General features: G+C 37.7%; 1 protein-coding gene and 1 non-coding gene across 3 annotated transcripts; one reads left to right on the forward strand and one right to left on the reverse strand.

The window, feature by feature from the left end:
* Nucleotides 1-736: 736 nt before the first annotated feature.
* Nucleotides 737-6,518, forward strand: LOC123508614 (dynein axonemal light chain 4-like). Of its 2 annotated transcripts, XM_045262426.1 has the most exons (4): nucleotides 737-1,088; nucleotides 3,121-3,204; nucleotides 3,829-3,927; nucleotides 6,266-6,518. In XM_045262426.1, the coding sequence occupies exons 1-4, from the start codon at nucleotides 1,017-1,019 to the stop codon at nucleotides 6,266-6,268; spliced, it is 258 nt and encodes an 85-aa protein (XP_045118361.1). In that variant the 5' UTR covers nucleotides 737-1,016; the 3' UTR covers nucleotides 6,269-6,518. The 2 variants fall into 2 exon arrangements, with proteins under 2 accessions (XP_045118361.1, XP_045118360.1); XM_045262425.1 differs by lacking the exon at nucleotides 6,266-6,518 and having other exon boundaries at nucleotides 3,829-5,504.
* Nucleotides 6,519-10,909: 4,391 nt separating this feature from the next.
* Trnar-ucu lies at nucleotides 10,910-10,982 on the reverse strand. The gene has a single exon. It is a non-coding gene; the product is annotated as a tRNA-Arg (tRNA).
* Nucleotides 10,983-11,356: the final 374 nt, after the last annotated feature.

The following is an 11,356-nucleotide window of genomic DNA, read 5'->3' on the forward strand; positions in this document are numbered from 1 at the left end:
AGAAGGTGCCGGTGCCACGGTCCATTTCATCTGGATACCCTCTCATGTGGGTATCCCGTTAAATGAAAAAGCAGACCACCTTCCTTGCTCAGTGTGCCCTACAAGATGACACAGTGGACCCTGGCACTGAGCACACTCTGGGTTATCTTAAGAGTAGCATTAAGGACTTTGTACAAAGTAGCATTAGTGATCAGTTGGAGCTTTGTTGCCATAGGGGCAGTAGCACTAGTCTTCACTATGCACGTGTCTCCCAGAGCTGTGCTTACATCTACGGGAGACACACTGCATCACATGACAGGGTGGCAGTGAGCCTCATATTAGGCTACAAATACTTTTGGGAAGTCAGTGCTTCTCCTGGTGTGTGTTGTGTTCTGTGTGCTGCACTATATCATGGAATGTTCTCTCATTGCTAAATTTAGGCCACAAGGTCAGCATGACTTGTACAGCCTCATTGACCATACTCAGGGAATATCCTCAGTTTGCTCCCAGACTGTAGGATGTCTTAGGCAATAAGGTGTGCAATACGTTTATTTATTTATTGAAACACTTGTATTCTTGTTGTGTATACTGTCCAGAGTTATTTTTGTGATACTTTAACCTTAAGTCTTTATCCAGGGGGTGGGTGGCAAGGCCCATCCTCCTCCTTTGTTGTAATTATTTATTAAATCAACAATAAATCTCTCTCTCTCTCTCTCTCTCTCTCTCTCTCTCTCTCTCTCGTTGGAGAAGAGAACAACGTGGTCGTCATGGTAACGCGAGGCGTGGTGGTCCTGGCGTCCTCTCTGGTAAACATTGTCCTTCCCGAGACCCTACCCACCTGTCCTTCCCTCGCCACGCCCTTGTCTTATACTTTCATTAGCCACCACACCCATCACCTCATGGACCATCCATTCCAGGCAACTACCCTCACTATCTATTAGTTCCTGAAGGAGTGGCAGGATAAGGGCGATATAAGGAGAGAAGGAAGGACACAACGATGATCAAAGTCAGGCATACCAAGTAACAAGGACGTCACTATGGCCGAGCTGAGGAAGCAGGAGAGCGTGGACGATACCAAGAAGATTGTGCACACCTACCCACTGTTGAGGGTGAGCGAGTTGATATAATTTGTTTCCTAATGTCTGTGCAATAATTGACGGGATGTCTATACTATGGTAGTGCCGTCTGTCTGTGTGTGTGTGTGTGTATTCACCTAGATGTAATTTTACAGGGCCTGGGTATCATACTCGTGTGGCCCCGTCTCCATATCTACACACATCCAACTTTCCTTTAAAACTATGCACACCTTGCTGACACCACCTTCTCACTCAAACTATTCCACACCTCCACACATCTTTGTGGGAAACTATATTTCTTCACGTCCTTCAAGCATATTCCCTTGACTATCTTTTTACTATGCGATCTCGTAGTTCTATTTAAATTTTCCTCTCTCAACATCATTTGCTCATTATCCACTTCATCCAGACCGTTCAACAGTTTATAAACCTGTATTAAATCTCCTCTTTCTCTTCTTTGTTCCAAGGTAAGCAAATTCATTTCTTTTAATCTCTCCTCATAGGTCATTTCTGCCAATTCCGGAACCATTTTTGTTGCCATTCTCTGCAATCTCTCCAACTTCCTTATATGCTTCTTTTTATAAGGGGACCAAACCAACCCAGCATATTCCAATCTTGGTCTAATTACCGTAATAATTAATTTCTTCATCATATCTTTATCCATATAATGAAAGGCTAATCCAATATTTCTAATCAAATTATATGTTTCTCCAAACATCTTGTCAATATGAGCCTCAAACTGCCCATGGTCTTGTATTATCACTCCCAAATCCTTTTCCTTTTCCACCTTTTTTAACACTACTCCTTCACCCATCTTAGGTGTGTGTGTGTGTGTGTGTGTGTGTGTGTGTTTTCTTTATTTAGTTACGTTCTTGCTGAAATGAAAAGTACACATTTAGAAGATAGCATTTAGTGATGCTTTCCTGTTATTAGTGCATAAACAAATATTTATACAAACTGTGCTGACTATTTATTAATGGCACTGCATAATTTTCCTTGATAGGCATATGGTCTTTATTTATATTTCTTATTTATTTAATTGCTTTTAGTACCGCTGCAGTAAACTGACTGCAGGGTTGGACTGTGGTCTGCTTTTGATTATCAATGACATATAGTAATATATTAAGTTGGATTTAGTATGTCAATTTCTCTTGTGTTAATTACTGACTTGCTAAGTGGATGGTTATGCTTATTGGATGAAAAGGAAAAGACAATGTGTGGGAGAGTGATGTATACCTGTTATTTATGCTTAGAATGATGTTAGATTTGGATTTTGTTATACTAAGCAGTTTCTCTAATGTTGGTTGTACTTGTGGAATTAATTTTTATGCTTACCAAGTGAAAATTAAAATAGGCAAGATATAATAAGATGCTGCAATATTTAGTGATATATTAGGTATGGGTATGCTATTTTAGCTTTGGTTATCTTACTGAATGAATGTTTATACTTATATATCTAATGAAAAAGTAAAAAAGGTAAGGGAGACTAACTTTTAAAGGAATCCTCTTTTCTCTACCATATTGCTTATACTTACATTGTGATATGTTCATAGATTGGCTTTACAATCACAACATCATCCAGTCAGTGGTTTATTCTAGATATAACCACTTTTACAGTGAAGGATTGATTTTTTCCTGATTATTTGGTATAGTGTCAGAAATGCCTCTGTTTTTAATTGTTAAGGATAGTTCAGTAGTTGGGAGAGTGCATGTGGCAGTAAGGAGTATTTGAGGTAGCAAGGAGTGTGTTTGTGGCATTGAAGAGAATGTAGTAGTAAATAGGAAAAAACATACATAAGTTAGGAGGGTTAGTAGGTGACAGTTAAGAAAGTCATATCATGTGTTGGGCGGCACCTGTACTCTAACTCACCCATTGTATTAAAGTTATGTGAAAAAAGAGCATACATGGCAGGTGTGAGTGTATGTCAGTCAAGAGATAATGTGTAATGGTTAGAAGAGTTTAGTAGTCTACATGCATAATGATGGGGAGAAGTTTCCATAATAGTTGTAAGTGTACATGATTGGAGGAAAACTGAGTGTAGTTGTTCATGTCTCTTTTCCTCAGCACACAGACATGACAGATGAGATGAAAACAGAGACAATGGAGTTGATAGTGACAGCCTGCGAAAAGCACCCAGCTAATAATGAGGTGAGATACTAAATAAAGTGGGTAGTAAGGAAATACAAGCTGATACGAGGTTATGTGACCATCTTCAGGAAGAAAGGATGATAGGTTGTGTAACTGAAATGTCAAGGAATATAGCACATACATTGCATCAGCTTGTGTTTCACTACCACCCACTCTACACATTTGTCTAGAATCTAGATATACATAACATACTAAATATAGAAAAAGAAAAAAACATGAATCAAATTTATGTTATTATGTTAGAGTTGTGTTAGTTATTGTTTCATAATATTAGTGACATCTTTACTCTTATATCTGGATTGGGAGGAAAATGTTTAGAGGGATCATTTTGTTCTTCATTCTTGGATTTAGGATGTTTATTTGGGCAAAAAATAAGAGGTTCAAGCTTGATAAAGTTAAATAAAAAAAATAAAAAATAGGAAGAAGTAAGTTCTCAAACTCAAACTCATTAGTCAAATTATTAATACCAAGTCATCAGGAAGCATTAAAATTTGATCAGATAAATTCATGATGAGGATGATAGATGAAAATAGATAAGATTCAAGTGACTGTCATGTGTAGACCTGATTGCTTCTTGCACCTCCCTTTATTTTCTCTGTTTCCTAAGTTCTTGTATCTCCACAGAGTGCTGCCCGAGTCATCAAGGAGACCATGGACAAGCGTTATGGGGCCACCTGGCACTGTGTGGTTGGCGAGGCTTTCGGTTTTGAGGTTTCTTATGAGGTGAAAAATTTGTTGTACATGTTCTTTGCTGGTAACTTGGCCATTGCTGTGTGGAAGTGCTGCTAGGATGCCGTAGTCCAGTTTCTTTCCATCCACTTAGTTTAAGAATGTACTTTATCTAGTTTTCAATAACACATGGGTAGAGTAGATGTATGAAGTGTGTTTATGCTGTGTATGGATGAGTAGATTTAAGGTTAATTTTGCAGAAATTATCTGGGTTATTGTATTTCTTGTGTAGCAAACTAACAAGTGTACAAGTTCTGTATTAGAAGTAATACTAACATGTGACTTTTAGTTAGTCTTGATGTTTTTGTTGGTGATTATTTTGAGTGTAAAGTAAAAAACTTTTCACTGTTATAAGTGCAAATGCAAGACTGCCTTTTAAAACTCACTAATGTTATGACTGCACAGCAACACTACCTTTCAATACTCAAGAGTACAAATATGCCTTTGCAAATCAGCATTTTGTAGGCCATGCCAGGCTCAGAATAGTATTTATGATTATAGATTCCTTGTTTACCTTTCAATGATACACAGTTTGTGTATCATTGCAACATGCAGCAAAAAGTTGTTAGTTTTTTTGTTTTTATGTACTATATTACTTAAAACAGCTTTAATTTACTCATACCTGGTTATTATGTTGCATATTTATTAATTGTTTGTTTTGGGATAGTGTGTATATTTTATGTGTGTTTTTTATGAGCTTCATTTTAATTATTAACTATATAGAATAACTTAGATATGTGATAAAGATGCAGGATGTCATGCTAAGGTTATTGGTGCTTTTGTAATCAAATATCAAATATTAGTTTCCAAATTACTTATATTTGACACTCAGTTCAAAGACAGCAGAGTAAAACTTTTAATGTAACAATATGAAATTTACAGTGTCATGACATGCCATGTTAGATTTAATTTTACCTATAGGATGATGGAAGGTGAATTATGCTTTGCTTCCCTTCAATAGTATTTGGATTTATGTTCTTATAAAGCTGGTCCGGTTTTCTTTATTGGTGCTAGTGTGATGGGTGCTTACTTAGGGTTAGTTATAGTTTTAGCTGTGAGAATTGTTCTCATTTCAACTTTTATTTTGAAACACATGTGGCTGTACTCTAAAAACGTATGAAGCTAGCAGCTTGAAATTGTTACTTTTGCAAAATGTTACCTGAGTCACAACATGCCTGAATGCAATTGTAGCCTTATCATCATGTCAGGGTCTAGGTTATGAGGTTAACAGTGCTGCTTATGGATTTTCTTAGCATAGTGATAAACAATATTAATTTTAACTGGAGAGGTAAGACTCTTTCAGATCGTTTCCAGTATTAAGGAAATAGAAATATGAGACTCTAATCTATTTTTCCTCTTGAATGTGATGCAAGTGATTGGTAACTGTGGGAATGCAGTTGACTTGACTGGAAAGGGTCAGATAGGCCTTATTTGTCAGGTTAAAATGAAGTATAATAATTACAGTGAATTCTTTTGCATACATTCCATTGAGGAAAAGACCATAGATTGCCTGTGGCTCTTTACCAAACTGGTGCATGGTAAATATTGAATAAAAGTCCATCTCATGCCTTGACAACAGTATTCATAACCAGACATGAGTGAGAGAAGTAGGACCTCCTGTACACTTCTCAATGCTGGTGGTATTAACATTAACTTGTGGGTGTTAGAAGACTAATGGTGGGATTTGTGATTCATTAGGTGCCAAATCCATCTCACGACTTACAAACAAGTTTTAATGTTGCGTGAATAGAATAATTAAATAAGTAGAATGTGTTAGCCAGTGATGAAGTGAATAACAGTAATGTTTTTTAATTTTTTTATTTAAACAACTTTGTACAAACGACCATGTACCCAAAGGCACACTGTCGTGTGCTACCTATTCTAAGGGTACTACGATCTATTTGTTTACAATATTTACAAAACTCTTAAGATAGATAATATACAAAATGGACAGTATATAAATGGATAACTATTCACTTTCACCGCACTGCACTGCACTGAGTGTCACGTCACGATAAGTGTCAGAGGAGTTGGCAGTGTCTGTCTCTACTTATGAGCCCATCAGTTTGACACTGTGAGTGTTCATCTCCTGGACGTGAGGCACCGCAGCTGTGAATAAATTCCATATCCTGGAGACGCGTCCTGCGAAGGTGCGTTGGTGATGACACTCTTGGGATCGTGGCACCTTTACGGCGTCACCACCATTGAGCACCGTTCTCATGCTCCGTGTGGAGACTTTTAGAGGATGACACAGCCCTGCCAGATGTGGCACTTTTTGCACCTGTGCCTTATGGAACACTACGATCGCCGCCACGTCTCTGCGGTGTTCCAGTGAATCGAGAAGACGCTCAGGCTCTGGGTGAGGTGGGAGTGCAGCCGTAAGGTGCGGCGTTGGATGCTGTCCAGTCTTCTTCTGTGTGTGGCAGCACAGGACATCCAGGAGAATGCTGTGTACTCCAGGTGGGGCCATACCTGTGCCTTGTACAGCAGCTGTCTCCCTTTCCTGTCGAGGAAACTGGCCATCCTTCTGAGAGCGGAGATCCTGTGAGAGGCTTTCTTGGCAATGGTTTTGACATGGCTGTCAAACCTCAGCCCTCGATCCACCTCCACTCCAAGTATCTTGACGTCTTCTTGGAGTGGGAGAGCAGCAGCGCCAAAAGACAACTTTCCTGCCATTGCTGCCATGGCGGCTGGGGACCGAGAGACCACCATTGCCTGTGTCTTCTCCGGGGCAAATGTCACTTGCCAGCGAGCACCCCACTCCTCTATCACTCGTAGCTGCTGATGGATGGCCTCAGCAGCCTGCCCACTGTCCTGGCGTGTTATGGCTCTCTCTCTCTCTCTCTCTCTCTCTCTCTCTCTCTCTCTCTCTCTCTCTCTCTCTCTCTCTCTCTCTCTCTCTCTCTCTCTCTCTCTCTCTCTCTCTCTCTCTCTCTCTCTCTCTCTCTCTCTCTCTCTCTCTCTCTCTCTCTCTCTCTCTCTCTCTCTCTCTCTCTCTCTCTCTCATTATTCATCTGAACATACTTTGCACGTCCTTTGTAAAAAAAACATGGACAAAACCATGGAAATCAAATTTTCAAATATCATTATTTTGTGATCTCTTCAAAGCTTTTGACACAATATCTCACAACATCTACAGAAATGTGGGTTCTGCTTTTCAATGGTTCAAAAGCAACTTATGTTCTAGGAAGCTGTACACAGTGTATGAAAGTTCAACATCATCTTTTGCTCCAATTGATTATGGGGTGCCTTAAGGATCAATTTGGGTCCTTTCCTCTTTTGATATATGTTGATTACACATATTACTCATAGCTCTGGTCAGCTTGAATATATCCTATTTGCTGATGACACCACTTTTTATATCCAGAGGTTTAATGTTATTAAAAATACTTTAAACATTGAATTTGAAGATCTTTTTAATTGGATAAAAAGCAATAAACTGACTCTCATTACATATTTCTAAAACTCATTATACTGTATCTTCTCCAGCTATTTCACAGTTACCCAATATTGATATTTCCATTGACAATTATTTGCTTGATCATGTTGATGAATGTAAGTTTTTAGGTGTCATTGTAGATAATAAATAGGAATGGAAATCTCACGTAGCTATGCTAAACACTAAACTTAATAATTAATGGGATTGTTAGTCAAAGTTATGAAGAATATCACAACTGATTGTCTTCACCAGATTTATTTACCCTAAGCTTATCCATATCTACTTTATTGTTCATCTGTTTGGGGAGGAACATTACTTTAATCAACATCATTTTTATTACTCAGAAAAGTTGCTTTGTGTTATGACCTTCAGCCACCGATATCTCCACATTGATCCCTTATTTAAAGATCTCAAATTTGTAAAATTTCAAGACATTGTAACTCTGCAAACTGTATCATTTGTTCACAAATCATTATCTTTCCCACATCAATATTGCAAGAGATTTCCAACATGAAGCATCTGGCCAGGAATACATGGTACCCCAATAATGTTACCCTCCTACTATGTAGGATATCACATGCCAATGGTGTTTTTTCAAGTAGAGGAGCCTCCCAGTGGAATCTTCTACCAGAGGAAATCAAAAGCACTACATCAAAATCACTTTTTGAAAATAATGTAAAAGGATGTACTGTTCTTTGAAGAAAATTGATGAATATATATATATATATATATATATATATATATATATATATATATATATATATATATATATATATATATATATATATATATATATATATATATATATATATATATATATATATATATATATATATATATATATATATATATATATATATATATATATATATATATATATATATATATATATATATATATATATATATATATATATATATATATATATATATATATATATATATATATATATATATATATATATATATATATATATATATATATATATATATATATATATATATATATATATATATATATATATATATATATATATATATATATATATATATATATATATATATATATATATATATATTTTTATTTTTTTTTTTTTTTTCTTGTATGTAAGGAAGAGGGACAGCTAAGGTAAAAAAAAAAGATTAAAAAAAAGGCCCACTTATGTAGGGAAGAGGGCCAGCCAAGGGCAAAAAAATGGAAAAGATTATAAAAAGGCCCACTTGAGTGCTGGCTCTCTACAAAGAGGAAAAACGTCAGCCAAAATTAGGGAGCAAATATCTCGACACCTCCCTTTTAAAATAAGACAAGTTGTAGGAAGTCAGAAATACAGATGTAGCGAGGGAGTTCCAGAATTTACCAGTGAAAGGTATGAATGAATGAGAGAATGTACTGTTTAACTCTTGTGTTAGAGAGTTGGACAGAATAGGGAGGAGAGGAAGAAGAAAGCCTTGTGCAACAAGGCTGCAGGAGGAGGGGAGGCATGCAGTTAGCAAGATCAGTGGAACAGTTAGCATGAAAATAGCGATAACAAATAGAAAGAGATGCAATATTTCGGCATTGAGAAAGAGGCTGAAAACAGTTAGTCAGAGGAGGGGAGTTGATGAGATGAAAAGCTTTTGACTCCACCCTATCTAGTAAAACTGTGTGATTGGAAACCCCCAAAACATGCGAAGAGTGCTTCATACAGGGACGGATAAGGCCCTTATACAGAGTAAGCAGTTGGAGGGGAGAGAAAAACTGGCGGAGACGCCGCAGAACGCCTAACTTCATAGAAGCTGTTTTAGCAAGAGATGAGATGTGAAGTTTCCAGTTAAGATTATGAGTAAAGGACAGACCGAGGATATTCAGTGTGGAAGATGGAGACAGTTGAGTGTCATTGAAGAAGAGGTGATAATTGTCTGGAAGGTTGTGTCAAGTAGATAGATAGAGGAATTGAGTTTTTTGAGGCATTGAAAACTACTAGATTTTCTCTTCCCGGATAGGAAGTCAAGTGTTCTGTGGTGGCACTGCGTGATCTGTTAACTTCCTGAAGGGTTGGTCGTCTCTGAAAGGACGTGGAAAGATGTAGAGCAGTGCTATCGTCATGCTACCTTACATCCAAATTTTTCATGAATGACCTAATTGCTATTTTGATATATGTTTTTTTCACTAATATTATTTTTGTTATGATTGTCGCCATTACTTTTTAATCATAATTATTCTCTTTATTACTCGTCATAATATTGATAATTTACTTTTTTTCTAAATCTGTTTTCATTGCTCTACATCTTCTTTAAAAGATCCTGTTTAAATCTTCATGTGATAGTTATTTCTAATAGTACCCTATAAGTATTATTATTAGTTATCATTTTTATCGTTATTATTGTTATTATTTTATTATCATAATTTTCTTCTATTATTATTATTTTTATCAGTACTGTTATTATTGATCGATGTTATTGTATTTCAGTTAGAAATATTTCCTCTTCTTCTCATTGTCACTATTACCATTACTTTTACTATTATTGTTTTATTATTGATACCTAGTATTATCCTTAATTTAATTTTTTAAACTTTTGTTATTATTATTATTATTATTATTATTATTATTATTATTATTATTATTATTATTATTATTGTCATTATAATAATCTTGCTATTGTTATTATTGTTGTTATTATTTTTATTATTATTATTATTATTATTATTATTATTATTATTATCATTATTATCATCATCATCATCATCATCATCATCATATATTATTATTATTATTATTATTATTATTATTATTATTATTAATATTATTATTATTATCATTGCTATTATTATTATCATTATTACTATTATTATCATTATTACTAGTTTGCATTTTGTACTAGGCCTTAATTAGCACTGAACTTCAATGGTGTCTTTTTTTTTTTCTCTCCAGGTCTGTAAAAGAGCTTTGGCTCAACAGACCTTTGTCCACTTTTTAATCCACGTTATGCCATGTAGCACATGTGGGCCAATAAATGTATAAGTATCAAATGTAACAGTCTCTCTCTCTCTCTCTCTCTCTCTCTCTCTCTCTCTCTCTCTGCCTTTGCCCCAGTAAAAGTTCTGTGTCCCGCCGTAGTAATTGAGACCATGCCGCGTCCTCGGTCTCATGGCATCGAGACCTTGTCCTGAAGGGGTTGTGAACATTGCACATGTGTCACGTGCCACCGTGCCTGTCTTGGTGTGTTTTTGGCACCGGCTCAAGGTGGTCAAGGCTGCAGAACAAAAAATTGATGCCGAGTGCGGCGTAACAAAAGGGGTGCGTTGCGTGAGATTATGTGGGCGGGGCTGAAAGGCGTAGGTTTGACGCCGGCGGCATGAGGCTGGTCGCCGCACGGTGCCATCTCCCGCCCCCTCTGCGTCCCTCTATCGACCACTTACGCCCCACATCCCCGTCCAGCCAGTGTGCCTTTTACGGTCATGACTCGAGAGAGGGGGGTGCGGGGCCGTCCGGTAGCATAGCAGCGGGTGTTGAGATGCAACAGCACACTAGGAAAACCATGGCCTCGATGCCAGTGGCATCCCTGCCGGGGGTCGAACCCGGGACCTTTGGATTAGAAGTCCAACGCGCTTTCCACTGCGCCACAGGGACGGCTGAGCCATGTGTTGCTGACATATAAACGCAACTTAGTGCTCCACCACTCAGCACTATGATGGAGGAGAATATGCAGCGAGGGCAAACAGAACCCCGTGGAGAGGTGCGCGACCCCCGGGCTGCTGCCGATTATATCAAGTACTCCCGCCACACGCAGCGCCTCTCCAACCACCACCCTCACCTGCCTGCCCGCCGACATTGTTTCAGGCGGGAGTGGATAGCAGTTGCACCAAAATAAACGTCAGAGTCATACTGACAACGCGACATGAGTGTGCACGCGTCACTAGCCACCCGCCCACCCCAGCCCATCTACCCACCCACGCTTCACTGTACCCCACCCACCAGTTACCACCACGCCCCTCACCTACATC

Source organism: Portunus trituberculatus, chromosome 25, assembly GCF_017591435.1.
Source record: "Portunus trituberculatus isolate SZX2019 chromosome 25, ASM1759143v1, whole genome shotgun sequence".
NCBI classification, from domain to species: domain Eukaryota; kingdom Metazoa; phylum Arthropoda; class Malacostraca; order Decapoda; family Portunidae; genus Portunus; species Portunus trituberculatus.

Excerpts from the sequence above, each read along its gene's own strand:
- LOC123508614 (XM_045262425.1), top strand. The coding sequence starts at position 1,017 with ATGGCCGAGCTGAGGAAGCAGGAGAGCGTGGACGATACCAAGAAGATT. Across the intron at positions 1,089-3,120 it reads ACACCTACCCACTGTTGAGG|CACACAGACATGACAGATGA; the intron begins GTGAGCGAGTTG and ends TCTTTTCCTCAG. Across the intron at positions 3,205-3,828 it reads AGCACCCAGCTAATAATGAG|AGTGCTGCCCGAGTCATCAA; the intron begins GTGAGATACTAA and ends GTATCTCCACAG.